This window comes from Chionomys nivalis, chromosome 4 (genome assembly GCF_950005125.1).
Source record: "Chionomys nivalis chromosome 4, mChiNiv1.1, whole genome shotgun sequence".
Taxonomy (NCBI): Eukaryota; Metazoa; Chordata; class Mammalia; order Rodentia; family Cricetidae; genus Chionomys; species Chionomys nivalis.
The window spans coordinates 87,393,090-87,409,405 of NC_080089.1; the positions used below are offsets into that span (position 1 = coordinate 87,393,090).

Sequence of the window (16,316 nt, forward strand, 5' to 3'; positions counted from 1 at the left end):
AAGGAGTTCCTAAGCTCCTGCAAGCTCCAGAAGCCAGGGACTATGTTTTTCTTATCATCGTGTCTCCAGGGCCCAGGCGATAGAATAAAACGTGTGAATGAGCGAACAAATGCGTGAGCCCCATCCTCTCCTACCTCCTGAGTGCCCAACATCTAATAAATGAGCTGCAAAGCAGTGAGGCTGCATGGCTGGCAGACTTGTCAGAAATGTCCTCAGACCCTACCCACCTCCACCGAATGAGAATGTGCGCTCTGACAGCAATCCCGGGTGATGGGTGTGCCCCACGCAGCATCACCGGTTCTGCCGTATATTAGGGAGTCTCCCAAGCTGCTGAGATAAAAATGTGCGTGAAAGTGCATAACCTGCCCATAAACCTGCAGCCCAGGTTTAGAAGAAGCGTGTCCTGTGGGTCTGCCTGCCACACACGCTAAACCTTGGCTCCAGCTCACCTAGAGATACCCTCTTTCCCTATCGTGTTCCTTGGTGGGATGAACGCCAACCTTGATGCAACCCTAAACCCTATACTACATAAACCCCATCCTAGTTCAAATCCCACCTCTGCCGCGTCCCATGAAAGTGGTAATAGGCGATTGAACCAAAGCCCAACCTATTCAGAAGGCTTTGGGGAAGGTGTAATGTCTTAACTGAGGCAAAGCGCTTGTAACAGTGCCCTTTACCATGGTTTTTCCTCGGCCTCCTCTGTAAGAGGCTTCTTAATAAGAAGTCACATAAAAACCCCAATCCTGGACATTCTGCTTCCATCGGGAAAGCAGGGGAAACTGGGCATGTGCCTACACTCAGGACGCTGAGGCGGGGAGGATCGGGAATTCAAGCCAGCATGGGCGATATAATAACGTCGTGTCTGAAAAGAAGAGAGGGTCTTGGTGGGAAGGAGGAGAAGAGCAAGTGAAGAGAAAGAAGAAAGTTAGATACCATGTAAAAAGGATCACAATTTCCCACAAGATCTCTCTTGAGCAAGTCAAGGATGCCTAAAGGGGCATTAGCTCTCTGCCTTTTTTTTTTCTTTTGATTACCTGTGAAGGGGAAAAAAGCGCTACAGAGGAACACGGGCCTGGACCACTATGTCCTGAATAGGGATAGCTCTCCATTCCAGACCATGGTGCATGTGGTGTGTGTGTGTGTGTGTGTGTGTGTGTGTGTGTGTGTGTGTGCTCTAAAAGAGAAAGGAGGAAGGGCTTCTGTGAGGAAAGAAGGTGTTCTTCCTCCAGAGGGCTGCACGGACACCTGTCCCGGCTGCAAACTGTCAGCGCCTAGCGCTGCTCCCAATCTCAGGTCTCAGCGAGGCCGCTGCCCTCTGCGGCAGACGGTGGTGCGCGCTCCCCACTCCAGCACCAGGCTGGCCCGGCAGCCCGCGCGCTCTGCCGGTGCAGCATGCGGGCGCTGTGACGTTCTCGGATAAATGCCGTGTAACTGTGTAGGCGAATGGGAGCTAAAAATAAGAACGGAAAATCTATCATTAAGGTATCATTGCGCCAGCGCAGCTATTTGAAGGCTCCCATGGTCCCCGGCGCCTGCGTTTGAAGCCCGCCTTCAGGCTTCAGGGGTATTTGCTGAAAACTCCCAGCAGCGGCTTGCCAGGCAGACCTTAGGGTTCACCGGGTGACGCTGGCATTTATGGCAACATTCAAAATGAAATAAAATAAACGGTCACCTCTAGCCTCCCAACCTCACCCCCTATATTCTCAGATCGCTGGCGAAGCCGTGGGGGGATAGAGCTAGAAACTGAAAGGAGTGAAATCCGAACGGTTATGCAAAAACTAGAACATATTCCATTCCTTCGCTATTCACCTTTCTCTTATTCGTCCACCTTGGATTAGAAAAATAAAGTAGGGAAGGGAAGTAAGGGGCGGCTTTAGCAGACAAAATGACAAATAGGGCTTACCCTAGGTCTAGAGTGCGCCGCGGCTGGGCGCAAAGAACGCAAACTCCGGGGATGGTGAGTCTCCGGGGTTCCATTGGATTAAACGAAAATTGATCTGATTTGGTTTAGAACACCCGAAGTGCAGAAGAAGAGGATAGGGAGGGAGGACGAGGAGTGTGTGAGGACGTGGAGTGTGTGTGTGTGTGTGTGTGTCCAGGGAGGGGGAGGAGGCGCCAAGGTGCAGCCTGCGTGCGGCTCTGCGCCTCGGCGGGGCTGCGTGCGTGTGTCCCTGTCCGCGCTGCTGAAACGGGCTCTTCGAGGGATCGGCGTCACATGACTCCGCCTGCCCCTAGCCAGCGCGCAGACCGCCCGTCCCTCAGTTTGCTGGGGGAGGGTCGGTCGACATCTCCCGGGGCTCTGGGGCTCTGCGGAGAGGAGAATAGGTTCCAGCAAGGAATGGTCCTTCTAGGTTCAAGAAATCCTAGCTCGGCGCCAGGTCCTGGAGTGTAAATCTTGAGGGGGTTGGGGTGGGGGAAAGAGAGGGAGCGATCCAGCGAGTGCCAGAGAGAGGCAGCGCTGCGCGCACCGACGAGGGGCTGCCGGGTGCCGCGCGAAGAAGATGTAAGCGCGTGGGGTTTCGCTGGCCTCCGAGCACCATGCAGAAAGGGATCCGGCTGAACGATGGCCACGTCGCGTCCCTGGGACTGCTGGCGCGCAAGGACGGCACACGCAAAGGCTACCTGAGCAAGCGGAGTTCGGACAACACAAAATGGCAAACCAAGTGGTTCGCGCTGCTGCAGAATCTGCTCTTCTACTTCGAAAGCGACTCAAGCTCTCGGCCCTCGGGGCTCTACCTGCTGGAGGGCTGCGTCTGCGACCGCGCGCCCTCCCCCAAGCCCGCGGTCTCTGCTAAGGAGCCGGCGGAGAAACAGGTGAGGGAGCTCCACGTCCTGACCTCCCGCGCCCCTGCTGAGGCCCTGCGGGTTCAGGGCCTTCCACCCTGCTTCGGTGACCGAACTTTGACCCTTCTACTCTAAGCATCTAGGGCGCGCTCAGCATCTTCCACTGGCAGGACCGACTGGACCGAACTGGGAGGGTGACCCTAGGGCGGGCAGGGACTGCGGGTTGGGCGCTGCTAAGAGCTGCAGCCGCCCTTGGCGGGGTGAGCCCCGTAGTGGGCGGGGACAGGGAGGCTGAAACTTGAAGATACCGATGGAGATGGGGTCCGAAGGGCCGACATGGGTGAGGAATCTGATTAATGTCCGACCCAAAATGGTGCTCCTAACCCCATCCCCGCCCCCACCCCAGCCTTGATAGCCGTAATCTTCTGCCTGAGACGTGGAATTCCTTGTATTTAGGCTTGGGAAGGGTAAGGCAGACGTCGGAGCGTCGCCGTACCTTGCCTTCCGCAGCTAGGGATGGAGAATAACCTGTGCTAGCCTGGCCGAGTTGGGGATTGCGGGGCCTGGGGGGAGGGGGGTCGTTTGTGCGATCGAGTGATGGTGTGCTGCTCCCAGCTGGTTCTGGCACCGCTAACGATCCCCAGGGTTCCAAAGACCGCTATGATGCGCCGGGACCAGGGCCAGGGTTGCTGCGGAGCCGTGGGACAAGTGGGCTCTGCTTTCCTCCCCCGCCCCCTGCTCCGCCGCGTCCGCCGCAGTCGCCGCTGTAGCGCGGCGCTCCTTCACTCTCTCGCTGGCGCTGGCGTTGCCCAAACAACAGGGCTAAAGAGCCAGGCCGCGACCTGCTGTGGGCCTGGACCTGATGGATAGAAGAGCACTGAGGGAGGAGGGTCACCTGCAGCCGCCCAGTGGGAACACTCAGACCGAGAGAGCTATCTTTAAGCTTGATGTCTCTCCCAAGGCATCTGGTCCCTGGCCTCTTGGAAGAAAAGAAAAAGTACATGACAGTGTATCCAAAAATGTCATCACTGGGAGAGGCCTGGCACCCATGGGGCTCAGCCACCTGGCTATTGCCTAGATGGGAACACTGAGGCCCAGGGATAGAGCTATTTTCTCTTGCCCGGTTTCATAGCAGGAGTCAAAGCCACCCAAGGTTCTAGGAAGACAACAACGGAGATCTCAAAAGCATACAGCCGGGTGGCGATTGAGTTGACTGGGACGAAAACCTCCCTTGAAGTCTCCTCCATAATTAGAACAGAGATCTGCACTCTGTCCCTCCAGCAGTCTCTTTCTACCTTGTGCTCAGCCCCCAGTGTTAGGTGACAGTTTCTGAGGGAAAAGGGAAGACTCTGAGAGTGACCAATGAGAAGGCCAGACAGGGGCTCCCAGATGGCAAAGAACAGCAGTTCCTTTAGCTAATAGCCAAATGGAGCCTCCTGGGTTCAGCTACAACAGTCAGACCCAGGCTGCCAGCCCCTCTTATCCACTTGCTGTCTACAGCCACAGCACACCTGTATCTACCAGGTGACTGCACCCTCAGTCAAGGCTCCCTCCATGCCCCAGCTCCCTACAGCACAGTAGGAGCTGAGTTCCTGAGTGGGAAGGAAGGCAGGAGGAGCAGGGAAGCTAAATTGGTTGAGGTCCAAAGCATCTGCTCTCAGGTTCCCTGAACTAGAAAACTGACAAGCTGGAGGCTGAATCTCAGCTGAATGGTTTCTGGGCTGTGTGGCTTCGCTTAACATGCAGACGTCCTCTGAACCTGTTTTGAATAAAAAAGGTAGTGGCAGGGACCTTCCCTAGGGCTTTGGGAACACACAGCCAAATTATGTGTATGAAAAGATTCTCACAATACAATTAAGTGGGATCCTAGCTGGATTGGAATTATATTATGTCAATCCACCTTTCCCATTTCTTTCAGGATGAGAAACTGAGGACCATAGACAGACAGGGAGTTGTCCAACATCAAGGAGCCTGGCAGAATAAGACCTAGAATTGACCCAGTATCTAAAACTACTGAAAATAGGGTCCCACATTGAGTCCACGTCAGCCAGCTCTCATCTTAGACACTGACCATGGGACAGATGGGACTGCAGGCCAGTTAGTGTCCTGCACACTTGTCCCAGAACGCTCAGTCACTGGGGCTTATTAAGGGAAGAGGGCAAATGGGGAGCAGTGGGTGATGATCTGCTGTGGCCCAGTTTGGGGGGTTCTTGTTAAAGACTCCTGCTTTATTTCACACACTCATATCCAAGAGTGAGTTCAGCAGCTATGGAGTCATAGTTCCCACTGCTCTGACCCATTCTTGTGTACAAAATTTATGCTCACCCCCAGCTCTTTAGTAAAATCTGTGGCCCTCAGAGCTGCTTCCCTGTTTCTCTTGGGCGAGGACACCCCATAGAATAAACTAGAGAGTAAGGTGATAGAAGCCTCAGGCCTCTCTGTGACCAAGTTTAGACCTAAACCAAACCTTGACTTCATACTCACTGGGCATGTGGCCAGAGCACCCAAATTAACAAGCCTAGAAATTGCAATCATTTTGGCAAGACTAGCTGGTGGTATCTGGTGGAAGTCAGTTTTAAGGCGACTTCATTTTTGCCTAAGTCTAAACTCATAGGAATAGAGACTGAGTCTGAGCTGGGAACCGGGCAGATGCACAGAAAATACTTCTTGAGCTGCACGTGTCTGAGGTGTCATATGCTGCTTCCATACGTCGAGTCCCGAGGACTGACTGACTGCTGGGTACTAGGTCTCAGAAGCTGATGATGGGATGTTGGGATCCCAGGGCAGATAAATACAAATCAGGAGGTATACCACACCATGTGAAGACCTTGGCCTGCTGGATGGCAAGGTGTTATAAGAGCCAAGGCTGATCTGGCGCCCTCTCGCCTGCTGTACCTAGACTGGTCGGACTATGTTTAAAGCAAGAGGATTTTTGTCCTACACTGGCTCTGGCCTGGGTCCCCAGGGTCTCCTGAAATGACATCGACACACCTTGTCCCCCACCCTCCTTGGCTGCTGCAGGATACCCCTTCCCAGGTTGCTTACACAACCCTGACTTCCTCTCCTCCTGTCCCTGAAACTATACCCCAAAGCCTGGGTGATATGAACTCAGAGCCTGGGTTCAACATGCCTAGAGATTGGCCCTGGGGGTTTCAACTCCTGCTTCTGAATAGATTCATCCACAGTAGCTTTCCCAAACCACCTGACTGCACTCCCTCCAACCAGGAGGGCCCAAATGTGGACAGAAGGTGTCTTCTGATTCCCTAGAGAGATAAAGGATCCATACAGATGCCAAAGCCTCTGAACCTGATACGGGCTTAGGCTCAATGAGCTGGGAACCTCCCAGAACAGCTCTCCTCCACCAGGCCAGTGTTATTTCCTAAATGAAGTGCTACTCAAGGTCCTAATCTATAGGGAACATTCCTGGTTGCCCTGGTAGATTGAATGCACCGGGTTTACAGGTGAGGAGACAGACTCTGCAGTGACCACTCCCCATAGCAATGAACATGAAACTCACCGCTCTGGCTTTCCCTCTCTGCAGCTATGCCAGCCTCCCCACCCTCCAGAACTGGAACCTATTAAACTCCTGCACCAGCCAGAAAAAAAATGGTAGCCAGGGTGTGAGAGATTGAAGCTCCTCTAAAGGCAACACCCTTCACACCCAGCTTCCTGTGGTCTGAGCAAACCATGGCTGAGGGCAGCTCCAACTCGAGGGCTCCTGCCTGCAGTGAGCTGGCAAGGCTGACCTGGGGTGCCAGCACGTGGGGTCACTGGCCCTGGAGTCACCGTGTGGGGCACTCCTTTACCCACCCTATCTCTCAGCAAAAATAAGACCGAAGTGGCTCCCGGAGGATGCTGCTCATAAGAATGGGACAAAAAAGGCTCCACTCCCTGCCACACTCTTGCTGGCAGTAGGGCAAGGGTCAGGGACAGATGATATGGAAACCTAAGCTCAAAATCTTACTGTCATTGATCTGCTCAGACTGGCGCTCCACACTGAGCCAGGTCCCGATCCCACAGGTGCCGAGGAGAGAACATTACCCTCTAAGCACTCAAAGAGCTGTGTCACACACAGTACCCACCAAGGACAAGAAATCCTGGGTCCCTCCCAAAGAGCCCCTAGAGGACTCTCTCACCAGCCCCCTCTGTGGTTAGGAACTCGGCCTCGTCTCCATCCACCGCATCCTATTCCAGGTCCCCCTCTAGGGAACAAACAGTCCCAGTGTTCTTTTCTTTTTGTATTTATGTCACTTTTAACCTTTGTGATTGACACGTAACAGTATTTGCACATATTCATAAGCTATGATATTCTGTTCTGATTTGCTTCTACATTAAGTGTTGATCAGCATAGGGTAACTGCTACATCCATTACCTGGACTTTCAAATTTCTTACCCAGAGGACATTCAAATTCCTCCTCCTGCCAGTCATTGACTAGATGATCCCTGGAGCACAAGTCTGCTGGCTCCTCTAATCCAACCCACCACCCCTTCTCCCTCTCTTTCTTGCTCAGGTCACAACTCCTCATCCTCTACAGCCTTTTTTCCTGCTCTCAAGGTACAGCTTTTCCCTCTGTCATACCGACTTTCACTGCAGCCCACACCTGTGGGATGTGGCCTCTAGTCCCCTCGCAGGCCTTAGCCTAAAAGTGACCTCTCAGAAGAGAAGACCCCTTTCCCCTATCCAGGAGCCAGCACAGCCCCAGCTCCAGCCATGGTCGTGTGTCTAGCTTCTTCATTTATATCTGCAACTACAGTCCATGATTACTTCCTGTACTCGTCTGGTAGCTTGGAGATGGGCGTTTTCCCCACTAACTCCAGATGCCAGGGCAGTGCCAGACAACTGAGACAGGAATTACACAACTAAGTACCCAGGTCACAGATGTGGAGCCCTGAAGAAAGGGAAGGAAAGAAGGAAAGAAGGAAAGAAGGAAGGAAGGAAGGAAGGAAGGAAGGAAGGAAGGAAGGAAGGAAGGAGAGAAAGAAGGAGAGGGAAGGAGGGAAGGAAGATAGAGAGCAACAGAGAGAGAAAGTCTGTGATAGACTTTATCAAGAGATCCTAGTTGAGGACTGGCATGAACTGGATGGAATGGAGAGGTGGGATTAAATTTGATGTCCACATTATGCCCGAGGTCATTGATTATGAGAGAACAGCCAACTAAGGGGGGAATCAGACTCATGACTGTGAGAAATGGTGCTGTCTCAGGAGGTCAAGTAGGAGATGCTGGGGGACAGGAAAGGGTTTTGGTCAGTTGTGAAGAGGATGCTTATAGAGACCGTGACCCTTGCGCCTAATGGACAAAAGCAGGAATCTGTGCAGAAATGGATGGACACAATGAAAAGCCATGGTCAGATGCTTGGCAGGTGGCCTCCCTGTTACCTAGAGCCCAGGCAATGAGGTGATGTCCTGGGCAGATACACAGTAGGGGAGGGCAGAAGACTGTGCCAGCTGGGTAGACCCTGTGTGGTCCCTTAGGGTCAGTTGATGACTTGTTAGCCTCTTCCTTGTGTGCTCTGAGAACAGCCAGCAGCAGGGTGTGAGCCGAGACTGCCAGCCAGGCACTGTTGTTTCAGCTTCAGACAAGGATGGGAAGCCCAGAGAAGTTGCCAAAGCCGCGTGACAGGGCAGACTTGAAGCTTCCTGCCCACCATCCTTACAGACTGATCATTTGGCTCCTCGTTTGTTGTTCTTCTCCCTCATTCTGAGGAGCTCTGGGGGGTCATACCCCAACATCAGTCAAAGCGGTCTACTTTTAACTGTTTTATATATTAATTGGGCTTCGGCATTAAAAATATCATCTATATTAATGCTTTAAAACGTTTGACCTTCACTACAAGTTATTATCAAATGCCCTTCAGCTCAGCTCTGGCATGTTCTAAATGCAGATGAAAATGTCTACACTTTTACTTTCTCTTTATTTTCAGTAGCAGGAATTGAACCAAGTCCCTTGTGCATGCCCCACAAGTGCTCTACCACTGAGCTACATATCTACCCCGCTCTGTTATTGTTGCTGTTGCTGGCTGGTTTCAAACTTTGAATGTTTCTGCCTCAGGTACCAAGTAGCTGGGATTACAGGCATGAGCCACCATACTCAGTTTTAAATGTATATAATTTTGTGGCATGGTGCTTTTAAACAATTTACCAGAAGCGCTGAATAAGAACAATGAGTACTAGCCACTGAGCCCCAGAGTGTGACTATACACTTCCCTAATGGTCTCAGCAGCTTTGTAAGGTTGCACTGTTAACCCTTTTGTGGGAGGAGTTGGTTTTTGATTTGTTTGTTCATTTGGTTTTGTTTATCAAGATAGGGTTTCAGTATGTAGCCCTGGCTGGTCTAGAACTCACTTTGTAGAGCAGACTGGCCTCAAACTAACATAGAAACACCTACCTCTGCTGGGATTAAAGGAATGCACCACCACTGCTCATGTTAAACCATTTTCAAAATGGAAAACCTGGGACCCATGACATCTACTTCTCTTGTTCAAAGTTGCAGAGTACAGAAGGTGGCACCCAGATCCAACTCTCAAAGCTGAGCTCTCGAGCCACAAACAGAGCAGAGACTCTGACTGTGTACCCGCCTAGCACCCTCTGCCTGTCAGAATAGGAGAGGAAAAAAGAATTAACAGCAGTGCTGGGGTGTGGTTTGGTTAATCTACCCTGGGCTGATCCTCAGCATCGTATATGCTACAGGATAGTACATAACTGTCTTCCCAGTATTCCAGATGCAGAGACAGGAGGCTAGCTGCAGGTTTGAGGCCAGCCAAAACTTTTGGAGAGAGAGACAGAAACAGAGAGAGAGAGAGAGAGAGAGAGAGAGAGAGAGAGAGAGAGAGAGAGAGAGAGAGAGAGAGAGACTTATTCTCAAGGTGAAAAAAAATGTAACAAGTAAAAGTATTATCATGGCCACTCCAGTGACTTTTGTGAAGAAGGCTTTGCTTTCCGCTTGGGTGGGAACCTTGCAGCTGTGCCATGATCAAGGGAAAACACGAGGCAGGCATCCACGCCCCACAGTCCTTTCTCACTGGAATTGTAAGAGCCTGGAGCTGGTGTGGTGTACACACAGCCAAGAACACAACGCAGTCCCCGATGTATATGCAGGAGCCCCAGTGACTTGTGAACGTGACGGAGGCCCAGAACACTGCCAATGCTCAAATGCTCCCATGAGGGCCCTTAGCATGCAGGGAACATCAGGGAGGCCCAGACACCCCCACATCTTTTCCCCAGAGGGGAATTCATAGTCCCTCAAACACGAAGCCTTAATTTCCTGATCCAGCCTTTAACATGGAGGAGTTCCCAGCATCTCAGGAGAGATAGCATTAGGGACTCTCAGCCTAGCTATAGGCTCTGTTTCTGTCACTCCCTAACTTAGGATGAGTTTTAAGCTCTCTGGGCCTCAGTGTCCCCATCACTGTGTTAAGCTAGCTACAGTATAGAAAGTTATGGAACAAGCTGGAAGGTATAGCCAGTGCATTGTAGCAGCTACCCCTTCCACTCTTGCTTTTCTTTTCTTTCTTTCTTTTCTTAAGTTTTTACAACCAAACTTTTCCTCAGTGAAGCAGTAACCCAGGACACCTGAGGCTGGGTCAGGTAAAGTAAGTCAACACAGACCTGTGACTCTGGGAGCTCCTGAAATTCTTAATAAGCTGTCCCTGAAAGGGGAAGGCAGTTGCTAAAGGTTCACTGTTTGGTCCCTAACTCTACACCACCAGAAGTGAGTATTGGTAAAAGGCTAGAATCCGGGGAACACTGAGTCTCCCCTTTATTCTCACCCTACCCTGTGACACACTGCCTAAAGTCGTGGTTCAGTGCTGTGCCGAAAGACCACCTGTGGAGTCCATGCTGTGGTGGCCAGCTCTTAGTTCTCGAGGCCACATGCCGAGCTCAGAACTTGAACCAGACCTCCTAGACTGATCGGATCAATGGACATCCAGACCGGTTGTTAAGTTCAGCGATGTCTGCCTTTGAGAACAGGTTTTACTAACCTCTCAGGCTAAGCAATGTCTTCTCTCCACAAAATGAGATAATCATTTTCTAGAAGACGTCTCCCAGTTGACCTTTGTCTTCCTTCACATTGGAAAATCCAATGCATGTCTTAAAATAAAACCTTTTCAACACTACTTTTAGAAAAGTGAGTGGATGGATTTGTATCAGCCTTCACTGGGATTCCCAAAGACCTTGGAGAAATGCAGAGAAACCTCTCAATGTTTCCAACTACAAGCATAAAATGTAGTCAGCTTGTCTACATGCTTCCTGGGCTGCTACGTAAACTCCAGACATTGACTAAATCATTTGGAAGAACCTGACCACTGGCCGTGTTTGCAGACTTACCAGTATTCCCCTGTTCCAAGTCTGCTCTCCCAACATCTTCTTTGCCCTCTGGCTATACTGGTTGCCACCTAGAATCTCTTTTCCTCTGGTCAGAGAAAAAGTTTCTGTGGGAAACTGGGAGGGGGAAAGAGGATGAGTTCCTGATGAGCCACACCGTTTGTATCAAAGGGCTTCCCTGGCAGCCTGGGCAAAGAAGGAAACAGATTGCTTGTGAGACACTCGATGGCCTCATAAGTTGAAATGAGCAGAAGTGTGAATGGCTTGCCTAACATCAGCAGGATGCAAAGATGATCTTAAGAGCTAAGCCACTGTCCCAGTCAGCAATTCTTGCTGGCCCTTGGTGAAGACCACACTCAGGAGACAGTTTGATGGAGTCTGAGTGTCAAGGATCCTGACTGTGCACAGTGGCACTGAAGTCTGGAGACCGAGCAGACAGGCAGAGAAGCTCACAAACAGCCACTACTTGGTTTGTTTATAAATTAGTCAGTTAGTATAATCCCACAGCTGAACATTCATGGGACAAAAAGCAGAGAGTGAAGTTGGTCCTCCCCACCTGATTCTAGCTTCCTAGAGTTGCCCATTGTCACTAGTGCCCTATGCATTCTCTCAGAGAGCATACAGATCAGACATGTACATGTATGTGTGCAGACTTCCTGACCAGTTGTGAAAGGTTGTAACTGCTGTTCGGCACCTTGTTTTTCTCACTACATAGTGGTGGTTCTTTATGGAACTCCCTTTTTTTTAACAGCTGCAGAGTACACCATATGGGTGTGCTAAGGACTTTTAAGACAGCCTTTCTTTGAGGAATATTTGAGTCATTTAAAGCCCTTGATATCATTATAATCATAGCTGCAACTAATAAATACCGATGGTGAGGGTCATTCTCTTCTCTTTGACAGAAAGTGAAGAGCAGACACTTCAGGCAGAAGCTTGGCCCTGATTCAGTGAACACCTAGAGAAGCAGTAGATGGGAAGGTGATGGTCGGGCTGGGTAAGGCGCAGTGATAGACTGAACGATGTTGGTGGCCCTGGATCCCAGAGCCTGGAATATATGGTCATTCCGCAGGCGGAAGCTTGGCTGATCGGATGCTGAGCGGGGCAGGCTGCCACAGCGCTCTGGAGATCTGGTACACCCCACAGACAGGACAGGGAGGGTCAGTGAGCAAGGGAGAAGGTATATAGAAAGTCAGTATTGGCAGCCAGTGTGTGGCCAGATGGATATCTGCCTTAGACCCTGTAGAAGACTGGCAATCTAGATAGAGGCTTGGGACAGGTACTGTGGTGTTTTGAAAGAAAATGGTCCCCAAAGAGAATGGCACTATTAAGAAGTGTGACCTTGTTGGAGTAGGTGTGGCCTTGTGAGAGGAAGTGCGTCACTGCTGGGGGTGGGCTTTGAGGTCTCCTATTTGTAAACTACTCCCGGTGTCACAGTTTATGTCCTGCTGCCTACAAGATGTAGAACTCTCAGCACCTCCTCCAGCATCATGTCTGCCTGCACACTACCACGTGACACCATGATGATAGTGGACTGAACCTCGGAACTGTAAGCCACCGCAATTAAATATTTTCCTTTATAAGAGTTGCCATGGTCATGGTGTCTCTTCACAGCAATAGAAACAGGCACTTAGCTTGGAAGCTGTATCGGTCACTTGCTTCATTGCTGTGACAAAATGTCCAACAAAAGCAACTTCAGGAGGGAAAGACTGGTTTCTGCTCACAGGTAGAGAGTGGCCAATCCTGTGGAAAGGCATGGCGGCAGGGGCAGGAGGCAGCTGGTCGCAGGGTGACAGCAGCCAGGAAGTAGAGAGAGAAGAAGAATGTTGATGCCCAGCTGACTTTCTCCTTTTTATTCAGTACAGGGACCCAGCTTAAGAAATGGTGTTGCCCTCATTTAGGATGAATCTTCCCCCCTGAATTAACACCGTCTAGATCCTGATGTGCCTGGAGATTTGTATCCTAGATGATTCTAGATCCCAACAAGTTAACAATACATTAACCACCACAGGGCAAAGCGAGGTCCTGGTCAAGTAAGCAAGATCCTGAAGACTCAGATTTGAGAATTCAGGGAGAAAGAAGTCACTAGACTCTGGTAAGCGTGTCTATATGAAGTCATACCAGGTTAGATGGGGAGGAAGTGGGCAGGACAGGCAGTCTGTCCAGACTGGTGTGAAATCATCAGTAAACCCGTGAGGCCTGTGCCTAGACTCAGTAGTCCTTGATGAAAATCCAGGCACTGGTGAGATTCCCCCTGTGCTCACAGATGAAGCTGGGGCAGCGATGGCTTAGGAGGAAGTGTGTCAGTGAGCGGTCGCTGTTGTAGAAACTGGGGGAAAGGTCAGGAGACACTCCTGAAGTGGCCTGCTATAGCCAGAAGGAGCTTAGTTTTAGGGGCTGTGGTTGAGACACAGAGAGAAGATACGAATAAAAGGTGCCGGAGTGAATGTCCTCAAACTGGGGAAGGAAGATGTGCTTTCTGAGGACTTACTGCTTGTGAACAATTCCAGTGTTTTAAAGAACATCACTGAGCCCAGGATGAGCTGGTGCTACCACAGCATCAACAAGGTCATGGGGGGAGGCACTGTGGAAGAGAAAACAGCCCACAGAAGTGACAGACCCCATGAGAAAATAATACATTTGAAGCCTGGCACCTGCCACAGCCCCAAGGTGACTTCCCAGAATTCTGGATTTCCAGCACATTAGCAGATCTTTCCTCCAGAATAAATCAAAGATAAGTCTGGTGTTCCACAAATCCAGCACTCTGGGGGCTGTGGCAAGAGGATCTCATGTGTGAGGGTAGCCTGGGCTACAAAGCGAGATACTGGTTCAAAAACTAAATGAAAAATAAGTAAATCAATAAATGGAGAAGGTCCTATATTGAATATGTTCTAGAAATGATTCTTTGGCCGTAGGACTGCCCAGTACCTTCCTGCTGTCCCTGTGATGTTAGTCTCTTTCAGGAAACTTCTATCCCCTCGTGAATCTTGCCAGCTTCACTGCCTACTCCTGAGGGGCAAATTCAGCAGCACTTGCTTTGAGGCTTTTGCTATTAACCAATTAACTAATGAACTGGTCTAATGAGTTTGGTCACCCACTCAGCAAACAGGGACAGCTTCATGCCCAACACAAGGCACAGCGCCAGGCTGCAGGGCTGTGCCTTAGTCAGAAATGACTTCTCTAAAAGAACAGGAGCCCACTCAATACAGCGTAGGCAAAAGAGAAGACACGGACAGTCATGACAGTGGTAATTAGTAGAACTCCACAGAAAATCAATGTCTCCAAGGCCTGGTTGAGGAACCAGTTCTTCTTGCCTTGCCTCTACCCTACCCCTCCAAATGGCATCATCTCCTTCCTGCATACTCTGAGACCCTCTGCCTCTGTAGAATCCAACATGCCTGCCTAGGCCATTGTTTCCAGCTTCCCATTGCCCTGTTCCAAACTCTAAGAGCCCCCAGTATCTGTTCCCACTGCCGCTGGCTCCCAGGACCTGTTCCTACTGCCGCTGCTATGTTCTCTGAGAGGACAGAATGGCAGGAAGAGGAGCCCTTGCTACCAGCACAGCACTCCTCTCGCGGGAGTTTTAATGAGTGACAGACACAAGAACCAACTGAGGAACCCTTCAACAATGCTGTGCTCGGCTGTGGTTGGTCCTCGACTGTCATTTAGAAAAGCATAGTGAGAGAGGCTCATAATCCCAGTGCTGGAGAGACAGCGACAGGGAATTCCTGCCCACAGACCAGCCACCCTAGCATACTTGGTGAATTCCAGGCAAGTGAGAGTATTCTATCCCCACAGTCATGTGTGCAATCGTGTGCCTGGAGCGCTCTCTCTCTCTCTCTCTCTCTCTCTCTCTCTCTCTCTCTCTCTCTCTTTCTCTCTCTCTTTCTCTCTCTCTCTCTCTCCTTCTCTAAAGAACACAACCCCCTCTCTATTGTCATGGATCCTTTATGGGGTGCCACTGTTATTAAGTTCCCAGATGACACTGATGTACAGCATGAGTTGAGACTGTCTCAGACAGTAACAGAAACAATTAGAAAGCCATAAACATACAGGTTAAGGAGAATTGATGAGAGACGGAGTCATAGGAGCCACCTTATCCATCATGAGGGGTATAAACTGAGCAGGCAGGGGCTCCAAACACCTCCCCAAATTCAGAGGCTCAATTCCTCCTTCCTGATCTCAGCAATGCAAGGTTGTTTTGTTTTTAGTACGGACACTAGGGACTTTGGAAAGCGCTGATCTGGAGAAATGCCTTACCTCTCTGGGAGCACTCATGGCCTGCCTGTTGTCACTGGTGGCCATGGGGTGCTCTGACTTCTGCTGGGGGTATTTGTGAATATACTGATACATGGGGAATCGCCCCGGCAGAGAGGAAAGGGTGTGAGCATTGCTTGCACTTCTGACACCACTGTGGGTAGTAGACCAGAACAAGTGCCCCTGCTACCAACCAGCAAGGAGCCCAGGGTTCCGAGGGTCAACAAAGGCTACATAACCCTTCTGAGCAGCTCAGCCAGACTGAGTCCCAGCTTCAGGGATTGCCACCCGTACCTGTCTGTTAGGAGACGAGTTGTTCCACTTTCCTCAGAACTCAATAGGTTGGCACATGCCATGTCCCCCAGAAAATGCATCTGACCTGTGTACCCCTTTTCCTGTCATCTGGGCAGGACAGGAAGCCAGGGAGAGGCTGAGCAGGTGGAACTCCAAGTCCCAACCCATCCCCAGCTGCCAAGGATGCAAGTCCTTCTCACCTGACTTCAGCAGTGGACAATTGACATCTGTACCAGGAATTGTGGGAAAAGAGGATTATGCTAGGATGGGGGCGGGGAACAGATCTGGACTTTGACCTCAGGAACCACCTGCCAGGGGAAGAGGGGTGAGAAGAGGAGTAGGTGGTGAAGAGAGGCGCAGGGACCAAGACACACAATGGATGAAAAGACCTAGACAGAGAGGCAAAGAAAGAACAGAAAGAAGATGTGATATCTTTCCCAGCTCAAAGAATCAAGACGGGTATCTTTGCAGAACTTTGACTCATCCAAGCCAGAAGCTTTGCTCACTGTCCAGGACACAGAGACAGGAGACAGACTTACCTGAGTCCTGAGAGCCACTGTTGAAGGCAGAGCTGCTGTGGCAAGCATCCCCCAATACCTTTATCTTGTCTCCTTTGAGTGCCATGTGAGCCCGCCTGAGGATAAGGCTGCCCTCCAGTGGG

The 16,316-nt window shown here is 50.7% G+C and overlaps 1 protein-coding gene across 2 annotated transcripts in view; it reads left to right on the forward strand.

The window, feature by feature from the left end:
• The first annotated feature begins 2,124 nt into the window (after positions 1-2,124).
• Positions 2,125-16,316, forward strand: part of Rasgrf1 (Ras protein specific guanine nucleotide releasing factor 1) — a 106,969-nt gene continuing 92,777 nt past the window's right edge. The window contains exon 1 of one of the 2 annotated variants that reach the window (XM_057767010.1): positions 2,125-2,814. In XM_057767010.1, the coding sequence (XP_057622993.1) occupies positions 2,539-2,814 (276 nt within the window). In that variant the 5' untranslated portion in view covers positions 2,125-2,538. The remainder of the gene's footprint in view (positions 2,815-16,316) is intronic. The other variant, XM_057767009.1, reaches the window with a different exon arrangement.